This window comes from Fulvia fulva, chromosome 2 (genome assembly GCF_020509005.1).
Source record: "Fulvia fulva chromosome 2, complete sequence".
In the NCBI taxonomy this organism is placed as follows: Eukaryota; Fungi; Ascomycota; class Dothideomycetes; order Mycosphaerellales; family Mycosphaerellaceae; genus Fulvia; species Fulvia fulva.
In genome coordinates this window covers 774563-798807 of record NC_063013.1, presented here as the reverse complement: position 1 = coordinate 798807, position 24245 = coordinate 774563, and the positions used below count along the sequence as shown (strand labels likewise).

The 24245-nt window shown below is 53.8% G+C and overlaps 11 protein-coding genes across 11 annotated transcripts; 6 read left to right on the top strand and 5 right to left on the bottom strand.

Moving 5' to 3' along the window:
* Positions 1-426: 426 nt before the first annotated feature.
* On the bottom strand, positions 427-779 carry CLAFUR5_02563 (uncharacterized protein; the record flags this gene model as incomplete). The annotated part of the gene is made up of 2 exons (XM_047901711.1): positions 427-675; positions 729-779. 2 exons carry the CDS (start codon positions 777-779, stop codon positions 427-429), a joined length of 300 nt encoding a protein of 99 aa, XP_047758541.1.
* Positions 780-1499: 720 nt separating this feature from the next.
* CLAFUR5_02562 (uncharacterized protein) lies at positions 1500-1959 on the top strand (the record flags this gene model as incomplete). The annotated part of the gene is made up of 2 exons (XM_047901710.1): positions 1500-1603; positions 1683-1959. The coding sequence occupies 2 exons, from the start codon at positions 1500-1502 to the stop codon at positions 1957-1959; spliced, it is 381 nt and encodes a 126-aa protein (XP_047758542.1).
* A 655-nt stretch (positions 1960-2614) lies between these two features.
* On the bottom strand, positions 2615-3622 carry CLAFUR5_02561 (Phenylcoumaran benzylic ether reductase PT1; the record flags this gene model as incomplete). The annotated part of the gene is made up of 2 exons (XM_047901709.1): positions 2615-3247; positions 3296-3622. The coding sequence occupies 2 exons, from the start codon at positions 3620-3622 to the stop codon at positions 2615-2617; spliced, it is 960 nt and encodes a 319-aa protein (XP_047758543.1).
* Positions 3623-3850: 228 nt separating this feature from the next.
* Positions 3851-5792, top strand: CLAFUR5_02560 (uncharacterized protein; the record flags this gene model as incomplete). The annotated part of the gene is made up of 2 exons (XM_047901708.1): positions 3851-3946; positions 3996-5792. 2 exons carry the CDS (start codon positions 3851-3853, stop codon positions 5790-5792), a joined length of 1893 nt encoding a protein of 630 aa, XP_047758544.1.
* A 648-nt stretch (positions 5793-6440) lies between these two features.
* CLAFUR5_02559 (uncharacterized protein) lies at positions 6441-6878 on the bottom strand (the record flags this gene model as incomplete). Its single annotated transcript, XM_047901707.1, has 1 exon — positions 6441-6878. One exon carries the CDS (start codon positions 6876-6878, stop codon positions 6441-6443), a length of 438 nt encoding a protein of 145 aa, XP_047757728.1.
* Positions 6879-7846: 968 nt separating this feature from the next.
* On the top strand, positions 7847-9296 carry CLAFUR5_02558 (uncharacterized protein; the record flags this gene model as incomplete). Its single annotated transcript, XM_047901706.1, has 2 exons — positions 7847-7941; positions 7991-9296. The coding sequence occupies 2 exons, from the start codon at positions 7847-7849 to the stop codon at positions 9294-9296; spliced, it is 1401 nt and encodes a 466-aa protein (XP_047757727.1).
* A 2845-nt stretch (positions 9297-12141) lies between these two features.
* Positions 12142-15813, bottom strand: CLAFUR5_02557 (Pre-mRNA-splicing factor rse1; the record flags this gene model as incomplete). The annotated part of the gene is made up of 1 exon (XM_047901705.1): positions 12142-15813. The coding sequence occupies one exon, from the start codon at positions 15811-15813 to the stop codon at positions 12142-12144; it is 3672 nt and encodes a 1223-aa protein (XP_047757724.1).
* Positions 15814-16548: 735 nt separating this feature from the next.
* Positions 16549-18119, top strand: CLAFUR5_02556 (uncharacterized protein; the record flags this gene model as incomplete). The annotated part of the gene is made up of 2 exons (XM_047901704.1): positions 16549-17350; positions 17401-18119. The coding sequence occupies 2 exons, from the start codon at positions 16549-16551 to the stop codon at positions 18117-18119; spliced, it is 1521 nt and encodes a 506-aa protein (XP_047757723.1).
* Positions 18120-19344: 1225 nt separating this feature from the next.
* Positions 19345-19998, top strand: CLAFUR5_02555 (uncharacterized protein; the record flags this gene model as incomplete). The annotated part of the gene is made up of 2 exons (XM_047901703.1): positions 19345-19675; positions 19721-19998. 2 exons carry the CDS (start codon positions 19345-19347, stop codon positions 19996-19998), a joined length of 609 nt encoding a protein of 202 aa, XP_047757726.1.
* A 680-nt stretch (positions 19999-20678) lies between these two features.
* On the bottom strand, positions 20679-22694 carry CLAFUR5_02554 (putative eukaryotic translation initiation factor 4H; the record flags this gene model as incomplete). Its single annotated transcript, XM_047901702.1, has 5 exons — positions 20679-21844; positions 21895-22176; positions 22232-22432; positions 22535-22588; positions 22691-22694. 5 exons carry the CDS (start codon positions 22692-22694, stop codon positions 20679-20681), a joined length of 1707 nt encoding a protein of 568 aa, XP_047757725.1.
* A 279-nt stretch (positions 22695-22973) lies between these two features.
* On the top strand, positions 22974-23872 carry CLAFUR5_02553 (uncharacterized protein; the record flags this gene model as incomplete). The annotated part of the gene is made up of 2 exons (XM_047901701.1): positions 22974-23067; positions 23313-23872. 2 exons carry the CDS (start codon positions 22974-22976, stop codon positions 23870-23872), a joined length of 654 nt encoding a protein of 217 aa, XP_047757720.1.
* Positions 23873-24245: the final 373 nt, after the last annotated feature.

Genomic DNA, 24245 nt, shown 5'->3' with positions numbered 1-24245 from the left:
TTGTTGGGAGGATCTTGCACGGGGCCATGTGATGGACATTCGACGGCGACTACTCAGACGAAATCTGTGTGCTCGTGTGATTTTGGTGGTGGGGTTGGTTCGGTTGGTTTGGTTGGTTGCATTGTGGTTTGTTGAGTCAATAGGCGGAATGCGGTTCGGGATGGTGACTGGTGTATATGTATTCGAAGGGAGACAAAGCTGCTGTTTGCTGAAGCGATTGCGTCAATACGAGGTACGACTGGGTTGTTTTAGTCTCGCTTCCAATAAGATGTCTGTACAGCGGTATAACACAATCTGATCATACTGCTCGAACAAAAAACCAAACGCCTTGCTTGCAGGATGCCGAGACATCAACGCTCAGTCACCATACTACCCAATACCCCGCTCAATACACCAAACACCTTCCCAATACAACTGCACACTTCTCTACCTCCGACTCCCCTTCGTCGGCTTGTCATACACCCCATTATTCAGGTTGATCAAAGCCTTCACAGCGAACGGCCACCCAAAGAACAGCACAACACCCGCAGTGTAAACTGTTGCCGCCCTGCCGAGCTTCACTTGGTAGAATTTCCAGGCTACGGGATGAGGTTGTTGTGATATGGACTTTCGGGCCCTGGGGTGTTCTTCTTTGAACATGTCCTTGATTGCGCGGAAGCCTTTGAGGGCGGCAGGCTGGGAGATGATGTTAGTGGGTGGGTAGGATGAAGAGGTGTTAGAAGACTTACAGGCTCGATTGAAGTTGCCGCTGCGGCTGCTGCTGGGTTGATGGTGCTCATCCTGAAGTTGTGGATGAGGTCGGTGGTGTGATTGAGGTCGTGACAGCCTTTGCAGGTGCCTCTGCAGGTATGTTCTGCCGTGTTGATAGATTGTGCTCTGTTGTTGTTGCTGGTGTTGCTGATGTGCCAAGGATATATGCAAGAGTAGAGTACCTACAATATATACCAACCTTGCCGCCTACCTGTCATCGCACGTGGAAGACATGGATCTACCGCGCCGCAACGTTGCCGCATACAAATGCTATGCCTAGGACAATGTCGGAGTGCTTAGCAACAACCATGATGTGAGCGATCGTTTCCTGTTCCTGAGCGGTAGGGCGAGACAGTGTGCCCTGACAGGGGTCGCCATCACGGAACGGTATAGGGCTGCAGGCCTGGTGAGGGCTACAGCAAGTTGTGTAAGCTAGCGCCTATCAAAGCAGAATTGCTCTGTCAACTTGTCAGGAGATGTCAGTTGACGCCGTGACGAAAGAGAACGATTTCATCCGCATGAGGTCCCCGTGAAAGACGAGAAGAGGTCGGTCTTCCTGCCGGATGTTTTCGGCTGGAGCCGACCGCGACTTCTCACGCCACCTCTCACGCGTGGCTGTGCTTTGATTAGACATCTCCATCGACAACCTCAGATGTTTCATGCTTATAGGACTATCGGAGGCGAGAAGAAACGTCTGGTCGCGCTTGCTGTGAGCTTTATGTCCACGGCTTCAACGCGACCTCCCTTCGATGCCTCACGATCTAAGGACCGGCGTTGAGGAAGATCATAGTAACAGAATCACAGAGTCGGACACTTCAGCAGAACAGAGAATCCAGCTCTCAGATGAAAGGTCGTAACAGAAGGGCAGGATAACTGACTCGGCGGTACGGAAGTCGATATGCGAGTAAGAGCAATGCAAAGCACTGGACCAGGATCAACCACGACGACCACGACATCAATGGCCTGACGAAAGGCGTCGAATACGCACGCACCACTACCTCCACCGTTTTGCATAGCAATGAGCTGCCGTCGAACTGGAACGCCCCCGATGGACTTGGCGGATGTACAGTGCACAAGACTGTGTTCACCAATACAGACAAGACTTCTGGTAAGGCCATCACGAAGACCAGTCTGGTGACCACGACCGTGAAGGCGACCGATGGAAAGCGCAAGGTTGCAGAATTGGTCGAGGTCGAAGTCGAGCAGTGAGCTGGATGCTGCGAGCACCAGGCCGGGACGGTGTGCACATACGACGGTAGTAGGTTTAGATCGTCCATGAATATATCAGTCTCGACTTAGCACCTTCTCGATGGAAGTCAGCATATTAACGACGGGCTAGCAAGGTCGTCTATGCGTCGTGCAACGTGATCTTGCCCTGGGCATCTTGGCGATAAAGAAAGCATGAACGCTTTGCCGGTGTTGAGAATTCCTGAGTAACCGCACCCATATTTATGCCAGTTGAGTTTGGTAGCCCTTGTGTGAGTTGTTGTTGTGATTGTGGGAGAGGAAGGTGGAGATGGAAATGCAAGGAGCAGAATCATTTAGAAAGAGACCCCCGCTCTGAGCTAAACTTGAGCTAGACGACATGGGGTCTGAGCTGCTCGCAGCCGATTCAGAAGGCAAAACTCGTTCTGCCAGCCTTCTTGCATCAACAGCTTCTGCTATCTCGATGTTCCGTGGCTCCGTATCACGATTGGCAATTCGATCAGCCATACAAGCCGATTGGAACGACGACTGATTGACGAGAAGCTTCAGATACTCCATGACGAACGCAAAAGCGGCAGGAGTTGCAAACATATCACTTCGAACAAGGTCTGACTCTGTACGACATTGCCTCATGAGCAGGTCTACGATTCACAGCACTTCATGCCTCCTGCTGGATGGCTATCGCTTGACGCACAGCATCTGCGAGTGAGTCCACTCTATCCTCCATGTCGACGAGATAGTTGTCTCTCTTGTCGTAGAGTGTGCCACCAGAGGTCCAAATCCGCCGTAGCGTAATAGTGCCGGCCTTTGGAAGTCCTTCGGCCCAGGCTTCCTCCTCAAGTTGCTTCAGCTGGTCGAGACTGTAATACGCGACATCCCACTTCGCATCTAGCTGCTTCTCAAACTCGACCACGATTTCCTCTGGTGTGGCAGTGAATGAGTTGACATGGATGGCCTTGTTCTTGACCGCTTCTGGCTTCAGCAAGGCGGCGACAACCAGCTTGCCGACATCTCGCATCGTCGTGAGGGAGATCTTGCCCTTGCCGTCGCCAAGGAGAACAGCACGCTTACGCTTCACATCGAAGGTGCCTTCTGCTTCGTCTTCGGGCTTCTTAGCAGCGAGGTAGAGAAGTCCGTCTGCATCGCCGTATGGCCCAGTGACGACGAAAGTGTACTCTAGGTTCTTGACAGTCTTCAACAACGCCCGGACTTTCAACTTCTGCTGATGAGGCTTTTCGTTGGCTGAACTCTCCCAGTATTCGATATCTGTGCCATATTCTGAGGGGAAGAACTTAGCATCATCAGCGAAGACCTATGAGACAGAGTAGAGAAATCATACACGTTTGATGTCCGGATGCTTATCGGCGAGCTCAATGAGCTGAAGTTGTCTGTCGATTACTGGTCTGCCCAGACATGATACCACAGTATCGAAGCCATTGTATGCCTCGTTCACATCGGTCGAAGACTGGGTGTCACCGACAATGATCTCCGCGCCTCGAGCCTTGAGGCTATCGATCTTGTCAGATTTTGCCCCTAAAGTGTCCTTGGACGTGAAGACTGCTATCTTGCTAAACTTGTCCTTGTTCCTCAGTATGGCGTCGGTAATGTGTTGGCCGATCAAGCCGGTGCCGCCGAAGATCAGGATGTTCTTAGTCGTTGCTGCCATCTTGGAAGTGAAATTGTTTCCCGTCCCGTTCGGAGAGAGCTACACGGCTGTCTGATTCAACGTCGGATTATGTTACATGTCGTAGAGCTACTTTGTCAGTTGTCCCGCTTGTTGAAGCACGTTTGAATCTCCACCCGCCGGTTCGTGCCTGGAAGAACCCCCACATGACCCGATCATCTCGAGGATTATGAAACTCGAGTCGCAACTGCATCTTACATAGTGACAAACATGGTGATGGAACTGACTTTTGTCAATCAGTATGGAGATGGTGCTCCCAAGCGCCGTCGTCTAGCCAAAGCCTGCGAAAGCTGCCGCGCCAGGAAGGTAGGAAAGTCCACTTCGAGCACAATCTCCAGCTGACAAGTTCATTGAGAAACGCTGCATACATTTTGCAGGAGCGAATAACAAGTCTAACGAGGATCATGATGAAGATGATAGGGACGATACACTCCCAAACGACACATCAGCCCTGGCAAATGGCATCTCTCATTCTCGGTCGGCCAGGAGTGGCGTGCGACGTTTCATCAGCGACATGAATCCTGCGACCACTTTCTTGCATAGGAACAATCATCATGTTGGCGAGACCGGCGTTGAGCAAAACGAGGACATTGGCATCTGGGTCGACAAGCGCGAGTGGGATGCACTTATCCGCCAGAAGAAAGAGGCCAACGAAGAGGCAACGAAGTCCGCCCAGCTGAACAATCAACGGCCCCATTCTGCAGTTCTTGCACCACTAATCGATATCTACTTCAAGAAGATACATGTCATCTTCCCAATACTCAATGAAGAAGAGTTCCGACGGGATCATGCTGGAGGCCTTATTCCGGAGCCGTTGGCTCATGCAATGTGTCTGGTGGCAGCCAAAGACCCAGAAGCTGCGCCGCATCTGCGTCTATCTCAATCGGATGTGCCGCTTGCACCTCGTGAGTTCTGTGGCAGGCTACATGCATCGGTCATGGCGGCGATTAGGGTTCCTGTTCGATATGAGAAGATCATGTTGATCCGCATCTTGGCATTGGCCTCTCTTCACGCCGAGGGTCAGGATGGTGCGGAAGAGGCCACCATGTGCGCCAACCAAGCAATGCACTACACACAGACGCTAGGCTGGCACCTTGGGCAGCAGACAGATGTCGCTTCTGGGGATAACCTTACCACGAAGCGATTATTCTGGTGTCTCTGGAGCCTGGATAGGATCAACAGTTGCATTTATGGGCGACCCATCATGATGAGTGATATCGACATCGCTATAGAGCCTTTCGAGCCGGGTGAAAGCGGGTTTCCAGCGTTCGAAGTTTGGCTCTTCATCACCAGGCTGATGAACAAGATCATCCATTTCTACAGACCTGGCAACCCCCCGTCTGTGACCGGATGGGAAGAGGAACACTATCCTAGCTTCGAGGAAGCTGTCGATGAGGGCCAAGCCTGGGATCAGCCACAGTCCGTCCTAGCGACTCTTCATCTCTTCTATCTCTCCGTGGCCATACTTTCTCATCGTTCTAGAGGAGTCAAGTATATGCCCCGATCTGGACCATCTTACGTCCGGCAAAACTTGTGCTCTATCGAGCTGCATCGCTTAATGAAGTCGCAACTATTTACATTGCTGCACCCGTTACCGATCCTGCCCTACGCCATATCGCTAGCTCTGTCAGTCTCCTACCAGCATCTACGACAAGCGCAGCTGAATCACCAACAAGAGGATGCCCGCGAGGACTTTCGAACTTGCTGCAAAGTCTTGCAGACTCTACGACGAACCTGGTCATCTGCCGACGTCATTGCAACGATAGCCAAGAAAGTCCTCGACGAAGTCAACAAAGTATCCGACCTGTCCTCCTTCAGAGTGAGCAGGCTCAGTGATCGAGCGCGGAATAGTCCTGGCATCTGCACAGCTTCGCTCGCTCGACCAGACACCATCATCGACCAGCGGGAAGACCAAGACACCGAAGCAGAAGGTACTGATCTTGCAGACACCGCAGCGGTCCACGATCTGAATGGCGTGTCGACTCAATACAACCCTGAGCTCTTCGAAGGCATGGATGATCTCTTTGGCACGTACATGGATCCGAACTATCCAGTCAACCTGGATGACTTCTCTTTCGTTGATGACTTGAGTCCGCTGGACTGGAATGCTATGCCTACGCAAGGTATGACTACTGGAGGGCAACAAGCTTGAATGAAAAATGATCACAGGACCTTCGGCAGGTCGAAAACAAGCGTATGTCACCGCCTCTTGACATTCACTGTGTAAACCATGCATGCAGATGCTTGATCTGCGCGAGCATGCAGCACAACACACGTACGGCTCGCGCTTCGCGTCTCAGCGTTTCTTTGACCGCAATGTGGCTTCGCGGAAGCAAGCTCGTAGCCATAAAAGGAACGTCTCCTCGAACCCAAACTTCTTGTTCTTTCTTTTCACAATCAGGCACGTCCCTAGCAACATAGGGGAGAACAACAGAAGAGCGCGAGCATGCCCTCTCCTGCTTTGCGTTCGTTCGAAGACATGTGAAAGCGGAGGGCTGCAGAGCGGTCTCTCGAGGAGAGAACACTCTCAACCCAATAGGCGCCTCTACTCCCATCTCTCGTCAAAGTGCCGGACTCATGAGCCGGCCGCTGCGGCATGAGCTCGACAGCGATTTCTCGTTTGCGTTTCAGGCGCCTTCGTATCCGTATGCCTACTCGCAGCATTCCGCGTGCTCTGAGCTTTTCCGGCCCTCGAGATGCATGGAGCTTTGGCATGTGTGTCCAAGATTACCAATATATCATACTGTTCTGAAACGTCATCTCATACATCATCCCATCATAATCCCATCATCCAAGCCCCTCAAGCCATCGTCTGCCTCCTCCCCTGCTGCTGCTGTTGTTGCAACTGCTGTCTCTGCGCCTTCCTCTCTTTCCTTTCCCTCCACTTCCTACTCAGTCCAAACTCAGCCCTTGGCCTAGCCGCAAGCTCCTCCATCGTCGTCTCGCCATAGAAGCCTATCAGCGCCGTATCGTCCTGCTGGTTGTAGCGCTTGGACTCTGCCCATTCGTGGAACGCTGCGCGATAGGCTGCTTCTGACGGGAAGCCGCGGTATGTTGTGCGTGTCTCGACGAGAGTTGGGGCTAGGGAGAGGGCGCGGGGCGTAGCTTCGCCGTCGTCGACGGCTGTGAGGATGGAGGTGGTGTCTGTGGGTGCTATTGAGGCGGGCCGAGAGGGCGTTGTGGTGTCGTGCCGAGTGCGGGAGGTTGTCTCCGTTGAGGCTCTTGGTTGAGATGCCATGACCGCACTGACGCAGCCGGCTTCTTTGGGGTAAGTTTGACCTGTGTTGTAGGTCTAGGATGGGCAGGAGACGAGGCGATTTACTGGTGAGGTTGCGGGAATTCTTGAGATTATGAGTGCTACTTCTTACCCATTAAACGGCATGGCACCACATGGCTCGCTGTAGGTCTCGAATTGATTCGGCCTTGCTTCTGCCAATTAGATCGAGCCAGTGTGCATGTGATTGCATGATGCGTGGTTGAAGTGGCGATAGGGCAAAGTGCCGTGAACAGGTGGAGGTGGAGACAGTCAGCACAGCCACCATCTGATCCCGACTCGACTCGACGCCAAGACTTGGCGTTCCTCTAGGTGAATTCGTCCGAACGCGACTTCACCGGACCCTACCAACCAAACTTGCGACACCTTTCTATTGGCGAGGGCATTGCCATGATGAGAAAGACATCATCTGGGCCGACGAAGTCATAATGCTAAAAGTGTCCTTGATCCAGTGATCCTACCCGTCGCTGGAGTTTGAGATCCGGACGCGATCTCAGGCCGGATGTCAAAACGAAGACCAAAGACTACTTCTCGCGCATTTGAAGCAGGGATGGCGCTTGGGGCGAGGGCATCGCAGTTCCTCACGCGGAGATTGTGCTAAGGCGAAGACAACTTCTCCGGGATTTGGATTTTCCAAGTTTGTCGCGGTTGCGCATCATTCGGTCGCCAGGGAAGCAGCATGCCACTATCAACATCCACCTCACACCACGACATTCGAGACCTTATGAGCTTCAATGGAAGGTCCACCGAGAAGAGAGCGGCCAATGCCTCGTGTCGAGGCCCCGATGTCGCCTGCGGGGTACAGAATATAGGTCATGGTTGAAGCTCAGGTACGGGTCGCAGTGGTTGTTGTTTCTATTCAGTCTTGTCATTCCATTGTTTCCTGTTAGTACTGCGTGTCAGCTTTAAGATCTAAAACATAATCAGCAACTATGACGAGCCTCTCGACGAAACTCGCCGAGCGCGAAGCAGCTGGCAAGCCGATCCAAGTTGGGTTGATTGGTGCTGGCAAATTTGGATCGATGTTGTGAGTTCATGCTTCGTCTCGAACTGCCCCTCGAGCTTACTTCCAGCAGTATATCTCAATCGCACCGAACGCCGGGTATGCGACTCGCTGCTATTGCAGACTTGTCAGCAGATCGAGCCAAAGCAGCGCTCAAACGAACTGGGTATCCTGAGGACCGATACGATGCAGCTGGCTCTATGTCGATCGAAGAAGGGATCAAGACTGGAAAGGTCGCTATCACTCAAGACTCGGCAGCCATGATCGCAACACCCGGTATTGACGTCGTCCTGGAGGTCACTGGCAGCCCGTCAGCGGGCATCCGACATGCGTTACTATGTTGCGAGCACAAGAAGCACATCGTTATGATCAACGTCGAAGCTGATGTCCTTGCTGGTCCATTGCTTGCTCGGAAAGCCAGAGAGGCTGGCATCATCTATTCCATGGCGTACGGAGATCAACCTGCACTAATAGCTGAGCTTGTCGACTGGGCCAGGACAGCAGGATTCGATGTAGTCTGTGCAGGTAAGGGCACGAAGCACCTTCCCGCATACCATTGGTCAACGCCGGACACTGTGTGGGACCATTACGGTTTCACAAAGGAGCAATTGGCGACTGGCGACTTCAACCCCCAGATGTTCAATTCCTTCCTAGACGGCACGAAGTCAGCGCTAGAGATGGCTGCTGTTGCCAATGGTTGCGATCTCACACCTCCTTCGGGTGATCTCCTATTTCCGCCATGTGGCAAGCACGATCTGCCTCGCACACTGCGGCCCAAGGAGGACGGTGGTCTGCTGGAGAAGAAGGGCACTGTCGAAGTTGTATCTTGCTTGGAAGTGGATGGCCGTCCAACATTTGACGACCTCCGATGGGGCGTTTACGTCGTGATCGAAGCTCCAGGCGAATACCAACGGGAGTGCTTTGCTCAATATGGCCTCCAGACCGACAGCACCGGCAGATACGCCGCGCAATACAAGCCATATCATCTGATTGGCCTGGAGCTAGGGGTTTCAATAGCCATCATCATGTGTCGCGGCGAACCCACGGGACAAACGAGGACCTGGGCTGGAGATGTGGTCGCTACTGCTAAGCGAGATCTGAAAGCTGGCGAGAAGTTGGACGGCGAAGGAGGGTTCATGGTGTATGGCAAACTGCTACCAGCCGAGACATCCATGGACATTGAAGCTCTGCCTGTTGGGTTGGCTCATGGTGTTTCGATCAAGAACGATGTCAAGAAAGGCCAAGGTCTGAGCTGGAAGGATGTCGACTACAGCGAGGACAACCAAGCTGTGGCTGTGCGACGAGAAATGGAGGCCATCTTCCGCAAGGAGTTCCAGGAGAAGAAGGGGAAGACGAATGGAGTTAATGGTGCCCAATAGACATGCGAAATGTACTTGTAACTTGTACTAAATGTTCGACTGCACTTTCCTCACGTTCATGCATGTGACTACGGGGTCGTTTCCGCCGGCAAGCTTAACCTTGAACACCCACGTGGGGCCGGCTGGGCCCGCTGGGGCAGCATCGCTTCAACCTTTCCACAACACCTTCAACCTGCTTCTCATCTCGTTTTCATCTCATTCATCGAATCTCGTCCTCAAATATCTTTGGCGGCTTGGAATGGGAACTCCTTGACGGTGCGTCCGGCTTCCACGGCGCCGCCGTCACCTTGAACATTCAGTCATAAACCAGGCAGATAAGTGGGGAAATACAGACCGGTCAAGAACGTTCAGGCAACAAGGGGGGCTGAAAAAGAGCGACCTCAACATTCGCCCCCTCATGCCTCATCTTTCTCAGTTGTTCTTTTGATAATGAGAGCCGAGTGCTGACATTGCCTAGAGACCGCCGCACCTTGAGCACCTACAAGGCCAGTCTGCTTGCGTTGAACTTCAGGTCGAAGTCTGGACCCGTGACTGGGTGTTGTGCACCGCAGTGCTATCAGTACCGGACATGAGAAGTGACTCAATGTCTGCAGTGTGCTTTTGCCGCACAGCCGCCCTTTGAGGCCGCCTTGGATCCCAGTTGCCCGCATATGCCTCAGTCGGAGGGACAGTCGTGCCCGGAGTTACTGCAGGCGGCTCCGATCGCCCCGTGACTGGTCCCATATGCGTTCAGAGCGGCTCACTGGTCGGACGTGTCAAATGCCTCGCACTGGCTCACGTCTTTGGTGCCTTCTTGACCTGCGCCACAACGCTCTTGCGGCATACTACGTACCCCGGATGTACCTGCATGAAACCTTTTGCTACAAGGCGAGCCGGACAGACGTCTGTAACCTCTAGACATCAGTTTGAGCGCGGCCGCACGAAGTGCACCGCCTCGGTCTTGCACATCTGCACAGGGAGTTCGGGCATACTCACAGGGCGAGCACCTGGCGACGCAGCCGGTCTCCTCGCGTTATCACTTGCCTCGGTGCCAAGGACCATGCTGTCCAACAGTCATGCCGACACCTACTCACTACGCAACGTATCCTAGCTCTTGACCACTGCAAAGCGCTCGGAGACAATCTCAGAGGCTTGTACTGGACTAAGCGGGTGCGACAATGGTCTGTAAAAGCCAGATATGCCGAGCAGTAACCTGCTCATCCGTTTTTGTTCATCGGCTGTAGCATCCCGCCTGCTTTTGACAATGAGTCAACGGGCCTCCCGAAGCCAGACTTGTTGGCCAGTCTCTCTCGTCGCACCGCCCTCCCGGACCCCACCGCCAGGCGACGCCGATGGGCAACGAAGCGTCATTTGCCACCGAACACTTCTCTTCTTCTGTTCAATGCGTCCGCACTTCACGATTGGACCGACTGTGTGTACTGCTGATATGTGATGAGTAGTTTCTACCAGCTTATGGCCGGCACGACTAGGCAATCTAGACATCAACATGCGCTATTGGTCCAACGTACGCTTGCCTTGAGGTGGCTTTGCTGTGGATTACTTTTCAGTCTTGCTCAGTCCTCTGCAAAGGGCAACAACGAAGCGGTCTGATCCGACTTAAGGATCCTGCAGCCGCAGCATGTAGGACGATAGGTATATCAAGTCTCGTGCTCCCGCCAAACGTTGACTTTATCTTCACCAACTACGACCACAACTCCAAAGCTTGACAAGGGCTCATCAAAGACGATCACACTCTGCACTCATCATACACAATCACGCTCTGGAATACCGCTCAAGAACCTATTCAATCCACTCCAACAACATGGCGTTCAAGAGCAACAGAAAGGCCAGTGGTCCCAACAGAGCTGGCCCTACCGACCCAGGCAATGACAGAATCGGGAGGCCTGATCGTCCCCACAGTCCAACCCCTACCGACCCAGGCAATGACAAGAAATGAGGCTCTAAGTAGTTCAGCCTCGATCGTGAGCTGCCTCCTGCCCTGCCCATACATAGACTGAAGACTGACTTGCATAGTGTGTACACTATATTGACGACTATCGAGGTGTATGACCAGGAGACGTTGAAGGCTTGAGTGCTACGTTGGACGGGAGGATGTCTGCCATATTTATTACGGGTGGGCATTTGTGCCATGACCATGGAGATGGGTGATGATATGATGGCCGCGAGGCAAAGTGAGGTTCACGTGTTCAGAGCATCGCTAGATGCATGCATGGAGTGAGGGAGGCACAGTCGTTCGAAAAGGCGCTATAGGAGGATGTGTTTATTAGACTTTGTAGGCTGGTCCTACATAAAGCTGGTGTTGAGTATATATATCTCTGATCTACACGGCAACTGATCTGATCTTACATTCTCAATCCTTTTAGGCCAAAAGTAGCGAAGAACAGCAAAAAGATCAGAACAATCACACCCGTGACGGAACGGAACGATTTGCTACTTCCCATTTGCAGCGAGAGAGGTCATGATGCCCGCTATGGCACCATTGCTAGCGAGCGACCCGGTTAGATCCGTCGGACCATTAAACTCCGCCAAGGGCGAGGGTCGACGGCTGGCACGTTCTTCTGGTATGGGGTTCTATCGGTAATGGCTCCTGAGCATGACAGATGAGCTTATTCGGTTCGTCGACATGACTAACTCCTGTCGCGGGTGTGGCAGACGTACCATTTGCAAGTATTAGCCTGACACACGGGTGTGGGACATGAGCATGATCTTCAGCTAACGGGTATCATCATCTATCATTCACCTCGCTTTTGTAGTACTACAGTATACAAGCCTGCATGCGATCCACGTATCCTGACCTTCTCACACCACACCCTAACACACCACCAGCAGTAGCAGTACCAGAACCCTAAAACGCAACCCTCGTCCTCATCTCCTGAATCTTCTTCTCAATCTCCTTGACCCCTCGATCCACCTCCGCGGCAATCTTCTGCTTACTATCATAGCTCAGATGCATGAACCGCTCGCAGAGATCACCATCAATCACACCCTTCACAGGCACGTAGTAGGATCTATACATCAAATGATCCCGTCCCGCCAACGGAGGGTCTTCAGCGCGCATTTGCTGTTCCAGCTGCGTGAAGAACTCGACGTCTTCACGTGTGACGAAGGGGACGAGCATGCCGAGTGTGCCCTGCAGACCGGACCAGAACAAGACTTCTTGGCCTCCGGCGACGAGGGCGGTGCGCTGCATGCTTGTCGGGATGTCTTGGCAGAAGTAATGGGCGCGGAGATCGAGACGGTAGGGTGCGCCGTTGAGGTAGCTGCGCTCGTTCATGATGAAGCCGCCGGCACCTTCTTCGTCGGCTTCCTGGCTGGGCTGTTCGGGACAGCGCACGACCCAGAGGTTACCGAATTTGTCGCCTCCTGCTGCGGTTTCGTAGTCGACCATGGTGGTGCAGGTGGTCCATCGTTGTACGACGTCGTCGACGAAGGGGATCATGCGGTTGAATTTGGGCTTGTAAACGACGTATGTGATGCCTTCGCTGACGTCTCCGCATACGATGCGGTTGCCTTGGGCTTCGAGGCTGACGATTTGGTTGGGGACTGCTTGGCCACGGGCTTTGCGGAGCATGGCTTTGATGCCCATGTCGTAGATGAAGAGCTCGTTTCCGACACCTAGAGCGAGGCGACCGTTAAAGGCCAGAACGGTGTAGACTGGCTGGTCGAACTTTGTCTTGTGGACGAACTCGAGCTTGGTGCCGTCTTCGACTAGCTTGTAGATGTGAACATAACCAACAGCCTGGACGCCAGTGCCGGGCTGCATGTGTTGGCCAGTACCGACCGCAAGATAAACTTCCCAGTCCCTCGATTCGAATGCGACACAGGTACAGCACAGTGCTGCCTCGTTCTCGGCAAGCTCGACAGTGGATACGACAGCATTCTTTGTCACCGGGTCCACAGCCTGTATACACGAAGCCCAATGCTGCGCGCCGCGAGGCAGGCCCAGGTGCTTCTCGAGTGCTGTCGCCTCGTCGTCGTCATCGATGGCCTTGCCCCGAAGCTGATCTCGAGTGGCCTTGGAAAGTGCATTGCCGTCACTTTGAGCGACGTACCATACTGGATACCACGGGTTGCGGGTCATGGATCGGGGTGTGTACGCCAAATCGATTGTGCTGTGTGATAATCGTCCCTCTATCGATGGGACTGTGAAGATGAGAAGTGATGAGCCTTGAATGGCGCAGAGACCGCTCAGATCAGGGCTGATGAATGATCGTGCGGCGTTGATAGGTTCTGTGATGAGCGGAGTGACGGTGTAGAGGTCGGTTTGTGGGTGGTTGAAGCCCAGCCAAGGACGACTTGAGCAGGCCAAGATGCAATCTTGGTCGTTGACCTCGACAGGGCAGAGTCGCGGCGGCTGAGTACCAAGGAACTTCGTTCGCACGTCGCCGAGCTCACCAGTGGTCTCGTCGATGACGGCTCGCAGGTACAGACCTGATTGTAGACCAATGTGCACGACGTTGACTGTTGTATTTGACGCAGGGTCCAGCATCTCGACGACTTCGAGTGAGGTCGGTATGGCCGATAGAGCTTGCACACTGCGTGGCTCTAACGGCGAATCGAGCTCGATGCTCAAGACACGAATAGTGCAGTCATCACATCCGACAACAGCATATTTCGCTTGTTGTCGTCCCCGCGGTGTTTGACCGACCGAGAGTGCTGTGATCTTGCCGCTCATTTCGGGCATTTCCTCAAGCTGGTTCAGAATGCCATCGTCGCCCATAAAGAAGAAGGCTAGTTCGGCGGAGCTCAAAGCCAGCAGAAGTTGTCGCTCGTTTGCCGAAGCCACGACGACAGTGCGATGCGCGGGTGATTGCCACTCGTTGTGGGCGCCGGACTCGAGTATACTTCGAATACCGCGTGCGTGTACCTGCACTAATGTGGCATCACCCATCTGCTGTGCATGTACAGTCGCACGGTTCTCCAGGAAAGGCGAGCTTTCGATTTGTTCGACAGAATCTCCAATCGAGCAGGCGATAGTGAGATCACCATAGCTGCTGCTCAACAGAAGATACTTGTGGTGCTCGTCGCTCGACCGATGTTTGAAGGTCCAGATGTTGTCGTACGGCACATTACCCATACTATTGTTGATGAGGACCTCGACATCCAGACCATGCCTGATCGTCTTGAATTGACTCTTGTTACCAGTTCCTTGTATCGCGTAGACTTGTGGCGCATCTTCGTTTGTGAGGTTGTCGACCTTTGTCTTCAACAGAGGATGCAGTCCTGGGATATCGACAGCCAAGTGGGTCATGGTAAGTTCGCGAGGTTGGAAGTATAATGGTTCGTAGCTGTCTCCTGGATCAGGTGAGACGTCGTCAGACGTGAATGTGTTGTGTGGCTCGAACTCCAGGTCGTCTGCCAGATCATCGATGTGAAAGAGTTGGCTGTTGCCGTTTTCGGTGGCGATGTACAGGTAGCCCTTCTTGTGTAGCAGCATCTGCCTTGCCACCGGGAATGTGTCGTAGTACTTCAAGATGATGCGCTCCGGATTTGCTGTGGTTCGGCCTTGAGCGTCTTCCTCCATGGCCATGCTGAGCTTGAAAACGTCGCCATCTTCTGTCTGCAAGAGGAAGAAGAACTCGTGTCGTGTCTTTGCTAGATGCAGGCAGCCAGCAACGATGATTCTCTTTCTGTTCGGGTCTTCTGTCGGACCTTTCCGTCGCGGGATCGGTATGCTGAGAGAAGCGTGCTTGTCGTGTCTGTAGTAGATGCGATCCTCAGCGCACACCAACACACCAGATGGTCCATCCTGCCCACCAGGTACACCAAAGATCATGTTCGCAGTGTAGTCCACCGTGTCGCTCCAGCTCTTTACAACATGGTTCAGACCAAGATCGACAGTGTAGTATACCAGCTGCTTCTCCCGCTTCTCGTACATTGTGCCTGTCGGGTCGCTCTCCGCCTCTGTGTAGTCCACCTCCAGGGCGGCAAAGACTGGCGGCTCCCAACCAGTGTCCAGCGCGCAAACTGCAAAACATAGACTGCCCCACTGGTTTGCCTCATGTGGACTGCTGATCTGTATTGTGCCGTCTGCATTGCGATTCATCATGTACACGACCTTGTTCTTCTCGGCGCTCGCCAGCATGATACATCGTCCTCGTGTGTCGCTGGCGAGGTACTGCCCCGGTATCGTCCGCCTAACACCCGACTTGCCATATGTCTCGAGGTGGACTTTGTTGAAGCGGTTCTGCTCGGCGTCGTAGTTTATGACGGACACTCTGCCGGAGTCTGAAGAGACAATAAGTTGATCTGTCGATGTTCCCGGAATGCGGAAGGCTGTCACGCCACGTACGATGCCAAAGACATCCTGATCAAGTACCGTCGTCACTGTGCGCTCAGTGCGATCTGCGCTTTCGGTGATGCGATGCAGTGAAATGTGCTGGCCTCGAGCTTCGAAGATTTGCTGGTCGGCCGTCTTCAATCCTGGGATCGCATTGCAGAGGATGGCGGATGTCGGCGCCGAGGCTTGTTCGAGGGTTAGGCCATAGAAGGCTTGTGTCTGCTGCACGTTGGCCATGGCGGCCGTGGATGGTGTTGGAGCACGCGAATAGTCGTGGGGCTTGTCGCGACCATGAAGCTGCCAGTCTATCGTTGGAAAAAGTCCGGATGACTAAGCCGTGAGAAAGCTAAGGGTTCCAGTCGATGCGATATGTCGTTCATGCTCTCTCCCCTCTCTATGTCTACAACATAACCGGGCAATGGTCACAAACATGCGCCGTCCCTCGTCGTGTGTGAATTGTGACGCATCGGACATGGAAGCAAAGTTACATAGTGTTGCGCACTGGCAACAGCCAATGCCATAAAGCTACCTTACGCCACGACTACTTGCGCTGCCTTCTGTCGTCGTCTCACACACAGCAGCAGACGGATGTGCCGGGACGTAGCTAGGCCACTTGCTGTCTACAGCAAAGGTCTGTCGGCAGGAAGTATGACCGGAAGCTCGTGTGCACAGTGAGTTGCAAGTCCTCTGGACTCGACCATAGGCTGCCATGATGCCAGGATAGAGCGCAGAGCTTCCGTCCAATGTTTGTGACAATCACGACTTCTTCATCTATATCCTTCCTGACCCGCCAGGAGTGCATCGAAAGAGGGCGAATGGCGCAAGAGCAAGAGAAGGTGAAGTCGAGACGGCAAGGATAGGGCAGATCTCGGAGGTCGGTACGCATCTCCATTCGGCAACGGAAGCGAGGTCATGATGGACGTCTGGAATGAAGCTCGAGAAACATGATTACATGAGCTACCATCGCATACCATGGCGTCCAAGTCGATGTGTAGTCGCTGTCTACGACTAGCAACAGCAAATGCTCCCCCGAAATCTGGGCCTAGCATAGCACGGCGAGCCTTCACATCATCGGCAACGAGACAGCCCAGCAATGCTCGAAGCATACATCAGTCCGCGAAGCAAAGAGCAGCGCCCGCCGTACGGTCAACACAGCATAGCTCACCGCCGTTGCCCGCGAGGACAGCGCAGCAGCCAAGCGAGCCCAGCCGAACACTGTTACAGCCCAACAACCTCTTCCACTCCTTCACCAACTCACCTTCGCCCGAGATCCGGAAACGAGCTGCGTTCATGAGACAGAACGCATATTGTCCGCATCCCGAACACCAAGCAACAAGAGCACCAACATCGCCGCATGACCTGGAAGCGAGGAAGACTGGTACCAGACCACCGGCACATGTACGCTACGAGTGTCCCGATTGTGGCATACCAGTGTCGTGTAGTGAAGAGCATTTCGTGAGCGACTATGAAAGCCATTTGGAGATATGCGACTTGTTGCGGGAGATCAATGAGGATGACCATGATTTGCACAGTGGGAGGTTCTTCCAAGAGTTCGACTATCCGCCGGCAAATATTGAAGAGGCGCAGGTGAATATGACGAATTGGGATACATTACTGTTCAGCAGAGAGTTTCAGGCAGTCAACGATGAGAGGAGCATGCGGCAGGTTACTCGGCTGTTGACATATCCCATCACGATTGGTAGTGTGTTGCATGAGCTCAGTCCGTACAATCTGCAACAGCGATTGTTGCCGGAAGGTCTGAGATCGTTAAGTGGTAAGTCAAGTCGGTGGAACGCCAGTAGGCTTTTTACTGACAAATTCAAGCCCTCCGCTATACTCTCCATCCACCCCGATCAGGTGCTGGACTAGATATCAAAGGTCTGCGTCCAAACGCACCACCTGTCCGGCTCTTCATCCTCGGCGCACGCGCGGAGTCCAGCTTACCTCGCGAAGTCTGGATACAGCTCTCATACCTGTTCCCACGAGCTACGTTCCATCTGATCTTCGTCGGCCCAGAATCGATGACGAACCGCGACTCAGAGTTCCCACTCCCTGAACGGACACCCTCGAACCCATACGGAGCCATCACTGAAGATCGACTGGGAGGCCAGATGAAGATCTCGACCTACGTCGAATACTACCACACGCTCCACGAAGCGCAGCACTTCTACCCATACGACCCCTACTTTGACTGCTTCGTACTGTTCCACCCCGGTCTAGGACATCCTGCAAGCTCACACGAATGGGAGCAGACACTACCCCAACTTCTGGAAACCAAGGTGCCAATAATATGCACTGGCTACACGGAGTACGACATGGAGCGAGACATCAACTGGGTCAAGAAGCAGGCTGGTGGCGAGATGGATCTGATTCTGCAGCCGGGTGAGAATAGGTTCAGGAGTCTGAGGTGGGACCTTAACGATTTAGATCCAGGCGATGTCAGCTGTGGTAATTGGGGTATCTGGGGTTTTAGGGGAAAGAGGTATGAAGCCGACCAGTACACGGGAAGGGAAGAAGCTGCGCCAGCATCGAAGCAGGAGTAATGATGGGTCGTTGGGAAGGAATCATGATAGACCAAGAAATACGAAGCCTGAGCTTTCGTCTCATCGGAGCGCTACGTCCACCGAACTACGAGCCGAATCATACGTTCCACTGCATCGATGAGGAAATCAGGATCGTCGCAGAGCTGGGAGCGAATTATGCAGAGGTCAGAGAATGGATACGTCGTCTCTGGGTGCCTAAACGCCTTCACTCGATTGCATTGGCGCTATAATTCGATTATTCAGAGTCAAGGCTCGTTGCTCTTCTGAGAGGGCGCTCAATGGCCTGTAATTCGATACACTTTAGTGAAGCACGATGTCAATCGAGCGCTCTCGTGGTCGTTGGCTTTGGCTTCGCCGTGAATTCCGGCACTGACACGTGAAGCTCGGCTTGGCGGGCTTGTGTGGAGAGCTTGTTCACGTCGAGAACGTTGATCGACCAGAAGCCTGAATTTCAGGTTGGGAAAGGCTGAATGGGATATGAGCTTTTGCCGCAAGAATAGTGTGTCGGTAGTGTACAAAGACTTCACTACTGGAACGATACAGCAGACGAAAAGATTTGTTATAGGACTCGCGACATATGCTTTGAACAAGCTTCTAAATTCTACTCCTCCAGAAGCTCTACTTTTGTTATCTATCAGATACTTTGCATTACCCACGACTTGGAGCCTTTCGACTTGATATTGCGAAGATTCTATCACGATATGCGGGTTATGGGTAGTAGGAAGTAATGTGGAATTCACTGTGCTATATAGCACAGAACATACTGATCGACAACTCCTTCTGTAGGCGAAGTTGGCTTTGTTAAGGGAAGATGCCCAAAGCCATTCTCCGTCATGGCCACTTGCGTGAATCGGATGGGTTGGAGAGGGGATGAGGTGGAGGAGTATTTATACCCCAGAGCGGCACTGGTTTTGAGGCCATCCGATATCGACTTCATCACAGCGTCCACAGTCGAGTTATTGGGCCAACACCATCAAAATGCAGATCACCACCCTCGAGGCCATGTTCTTGGCCCTTACAGCCAGTGGCACATTGGCACTTCCACTCACAACAGTAGGCAGCCACGTCTTCACAGTCTCCTCGACTTACACTGACCACATTTAACACAGCAGCCACAGCAGCACTCGCCTCAAGACTCCACCTCCGATTCCTTCGGTCGTCGAGAGGGCTTCACGTGACAAGGACGCGGCTTTCGAGACATGGATCGTTTCGACAAGGGAATGAGATGATCGACCGAGAACATAACACACCATCCTTCCCCAACGCTCAGGACTACTACTACCCCAACCACAACGAACGCTCCGACAGATCCAGCCTTCCCTCCGGAGAAGGTAATCGTGGCGGCCGTCGTCCCCATGCATTTGATCCCGAGGACTCTTTTCCCAGCGGCCAGCAGAAGGATAACGGCCCTTATGACCAAGACTTCTTTTATAACGAGGAGAACCTGCACAGCGAGGACCAAGGACCTACCATGCCCTCCTCCAACGATCAGAAGAACACGCATAGCCAAGGCCGTACCACCCCCGCCTCCAGCAACCACCAAATTACCGGGCCCAGTAACTAGGACTGCAACTCCAAGCCAATCCGTCCCTCCAGCAAAGACCCCCGCATCAGCCGCCTCACTCCTTCCCAGTCCAAGGACTCTCCACACAGCGCGCAGAATGGCAACGACTTCTACGACCCGAACTTCTTCCCCGGTAAAGACGCCCAAGACGTCCGCGATGATGTTTTCGACAACAAGCGACCCTCTGGTCTGAGTAGAGGCCGAATCAATATGGGCTCCGGCAATGGGGGAGATGAGTCCTTCGTTGGCGGAATGGATCGAGGTTTGGGGGAGTTTCTTGATTTTGCGAAGGATATGGTTTCTAGTGTCATATAGAGTGGTGATGGTACTGAACTTGGTGGCGGAATGCTTCCTGTGATCGGACGTTGATGTCTTCTAAGTTGTTGGGAATAGATGTTGGGCAAGTAGTAATGTGTATGATGAGTTTTCTGGGATAATCATGCTTGAGCAGCTGGTCGTAATAAGACCAAGATCGTCCAGCGGGTAACTCACTGACAGCTTAATAGTAGCGCGATACTTCCAGGCACAACATACTCGCATTAGAAGAACAGTCGAGATAATGAAAGAACTGGCAAGGAACGTTTGAACAATCAGGGAATCTTCTTACATAGCACTCTCTGCCAACGCTGCCAATGTGAGAGGATAAAAGGAGTTCAGTTCGTCGTCACATGCTTCGCAGCAACGCATCAATCGTTCACACGCCCTTTTTGTCTTCCAGCCATCATCATGCCATCCATCTTCCTATACGCCAGGTACGCCATTACTTTAGTTCAGCGTGAGTCGAGTCGAGTCGAGAGAGACGAGATTACCAAAGGTAGTGTTGGAAAAGAAGTATGCTATACAGCGCGTTCCGGTGTCAGAAGTGTCGTCCAGCCAGGAGCCCAGGTGGTGGATAGGCAGGTAGGTTCTAGTTTCGAGGTCGATGGATGAATCGCTTCGTGTCGTCGTCGTCAAAATGCACATTCGCGAAGTGGATGTTTTCGCGCTGGCCCATACTAGGAGGCCATAGCACGTCCACCAGCACGACGGTTGTTCTTGGTCTTGGCTGGAACAGTACTCCAGCCGTCGTCCTCGAGTGCTTCGGCCGTGTCTTTAGCATCGCCATTGGCAGCGACCACAGGCTCCTGTGGCTTGGTCTCCTTGTCGCCGATAATGGTGCCCTTCGCATCAGCATCCGGTGTGTCAAGCCCGCCAGCCTCGTCCGCACCGTCGGTCTGTAGGACGTTGAAGCTGGCCTTGGGCTGTGGTGGACCTTCGCCGTTCTCCTTTGCTGGTTCCTTGCGCCATGCGCCACCGCCATTTTGCTGCTGTTGGCGCGATGGGCGACGGTCATTGCGTGGTGGACGTTCGCCAGTCGGTGATGTGACCTTCTCGCCCTCGGCTTGGCCACGATCTGCGCGCTCAGCGCGAGCCGCATGCGCAGCCGCATCCTTCTCCTTCTTCTCTTCGGCTGCCTTCTTGTCCGACTCTTCCTTTTCTCGGATCACGATCTGGCGCTTCTCCTCGACTTCACGCTCGCGGGTAGCAGTGTCAATGGGTCGTGCAGCGCCGAATGGCGATGCCTTGGCATCAGCCGATGGAGTTGTCGCTGAGCTAGGCTCTGCGGTTGAGACGGTTCGCTTTGTAAGATTCAGCCTCGGACGCTCCTTTGGCGTCTCTTGTGCTGGTGATGTGGGCGACGATACGTCTGGGGTAGGCGCGGGTGAAGCATCAGGCTTCATCTTCGTGCGCCACTGGTTGTCCTGCTCGGCAGCGGTTGGTGCTCGCTCTGGGCGTGGCTCGAACTCTCGTCGCGGTGGCCTGGAGCCGGCGTCGGATCGACCCTCGCCCCAAGCAGCGCTTGGTCTCCTGTCTCCTGGTGGACCTGCTTCCCGGAGCCTGCCGCCATCACGACCGCCTGGCTGACCTGGGACAGGCGAGAGTGGACCCTTGCGTTCCCAGTTGCCCAAGTCACGGACCTTGCCATCGTCCTCGAAGAAACCCGGTCTGCGACCTGATCCGGCACGCTCACTGCCGGCATCGGATCTGGCGTCGTCAAAAGCACCTCCTCGGTTGAAGCCTCGGTTTGATGGCTGACGTCCTTGGGAGGGAAGATCTGGAAGTGGACCCCTGCGACTCCAGTCGGAGAAGTCGCGGGTCGACTCGGCACGATCGTTCTTTGCTAGAGAGTTGTCAGCATCTGTCATGTACTGCAATGTGTGCTGTACGCACGTGGATCGGCAACGCTGATCTTGATGTTGCGCCCCATGAAGCTGGACTCGCTCTTGTCGAGAGCCTTGGTCAAGCCCTCTGGGCTTGCAAACTCGACGTATCCGAACCCCTTTGGCTTGCGGTCAATCTTGTCCTCCATAATGCGTACAGTGGTGACTGAGCAGCCTTCGAGGAATCCCTCAATATCGACGGAGGTGACATTGTAGTCGAGGTTGCCGAGATGTGCGGTGTACGGGGGCTTCGTTGGGAAAGGAACTGCTTCGCGATCGTATCGTGGTCGGTCTGGCACACAATATTAGAACACTTCCTTTGTCCTCCATATCCTCGAGTCCCTTACCGTAGCTGGCTCCTCGGTCGCCCATGCCGCCGCCCATGCCGCTTGGTGGCCCACGTGCATCTGCGCGAGCACTGCCCCAGTCTGGCTGGTTGAATGCGCGCCGCTCGCTCGGTCCGTCGTCGCGGCGGTCGCGTGCACCGTATCCAGATGGTGCCGATGGGACTGGCACTGAGTCCATTTCGTCTGCCCATGATCCGAGAGCTGTACACCGCAGTCAGTATATCGTGTCCTCTGTGTCCGCCATGCCTTGCCAACGCAGCTGATTTCGAGGTTCGTAGCGACAGTGGGTATGGGTGTGCGTACATTGGTTGCCGAGGAAGTCGCCCAAGGCCATCTTCTCTCCCTTCTTTTTGGGCGCTGCAATACCACGTCAGCATCCATCTCTCGGTATACATGGTCTGTGCCGCAGCATATGGTTCATGCAACATGCCGCGCACACAGCGAGACCCTCTTTCTTACCCATGATTGCGGTTGTGTGCGAACCACGCGACTCTGCTGCGCGGTTCTTGGTAGGTGCGAGGGAGCTCGGTGCTGCCCTCTGGTGGTGGGTTGGGTGTTGAAATATGTGGTGAGCGGTGGTGTGCCGCTCGTGTGCTTGCCGTTGAGCAGAAAGAAATGTGACGGCGGAGATGTTGGTGTGGGCGTCAGGTTCTCCAGATTTTGCCCTTTACCCTTTTGGGCTAGCGTTTGAGGACTGGTCCTCACTTCTGTTCACCTCTGCATCTTCATTCATTCGCCAACGATGGAAGAACGGAAGACTCGGCCGGCATCGGTCGTCACTAATGATCCGCTGTCTGCTGCTATCGAGCCAGCGTTGAAGGTGGGCGCAGCATGTGGTGAGTGCATTGTGCTTCCCCCTTTCGTTACAAAGTCTCGCATCATGTGAAAGGGATGCACGGAGCTCAGGTTCCCGCGCGGAACCATCTTTGTCCATGTCTGGTGTGCATGCGCTATTATTCTCGATGCAGTGCTTGTTCTATCCACTGCTTGATTGCTGCTTGGTTGCCATACCTGCCGACAACCCCTTAGGCGTGACATGGCTTGCCACTGAGAGCAAACATGTGCTAATGTGGTCGAACAGGCGGTGCAGGTTTCCTGTTTGGTAGCGCTGCCGGTATCGTTCGTGGACTGCCTCCGGGATTGTCAGGTGGCATTTCTGCCTTGCAGACATTTGCTATAGGGACAATCTTCTCAGTGACCCGCACGGGGATCGTTCAGGCATGGACAGTGAATGGGGTACCGCCTGTTCGCAGAGACTTGACGATAGCGAGTACCATTGCAGGCGCGGTCTCCGGCGGTGGCGTGGGATTCATCGCTAGAGGAAGGGCCAACGTGCTTCCGGGGGCCATCATGTTCTCCTTATTCGGGGCAGCAGGACAATCGATCTACAACAGATGGACAGCACCGAAGGAGGTCGTCTCGAAGCAGAACTTTTGGAAGCGCATGGCCGACAAGAGTTGGACGCCCTTCAAAGTGCTGAGTAATGAAGAATATGCAGAAATGTTGAAGGAAAAGATGCTCAAAGTCGATGTTGAAATTGCAGTGCTGGATGACAAGATTGCTGCCCTGAAAGAGCAACAGTTGAGGGAGGACAGCAACACGACGGAAGTGCCAGAGGGCCGAAATGACGGAGGGACTTGAGCACAACAATGGGCGTCAAGGCACATCTGAGGCGAGATTACGGCTGGCGTCGAGCATCTTGACAGCATCTGGAAGGACGATCGGGCCCAGCATTCTGACGTGAGAGACGGAGGAATGCGCGAGGACCTGGCTCAAGGGTGTTAAAAAAGCCCCTCATAGCAGATAACAAGTGGCCACGAACGGAGTGCCACTAAACTTCGATCACTCTAGCAAGCCTGGAGCTCTGATCGCAGTCCAATAGGCTCATACCGCATTTGGATGAGATAGATGAAATGACGGCCGCACGCAAACGGGCGAGGCGAGACTCGCGACCAAATGGTGAGCCTGGATGGCTGTGGTTGGCGTCAAGAGGAAGATGTGAATATATCTGAGC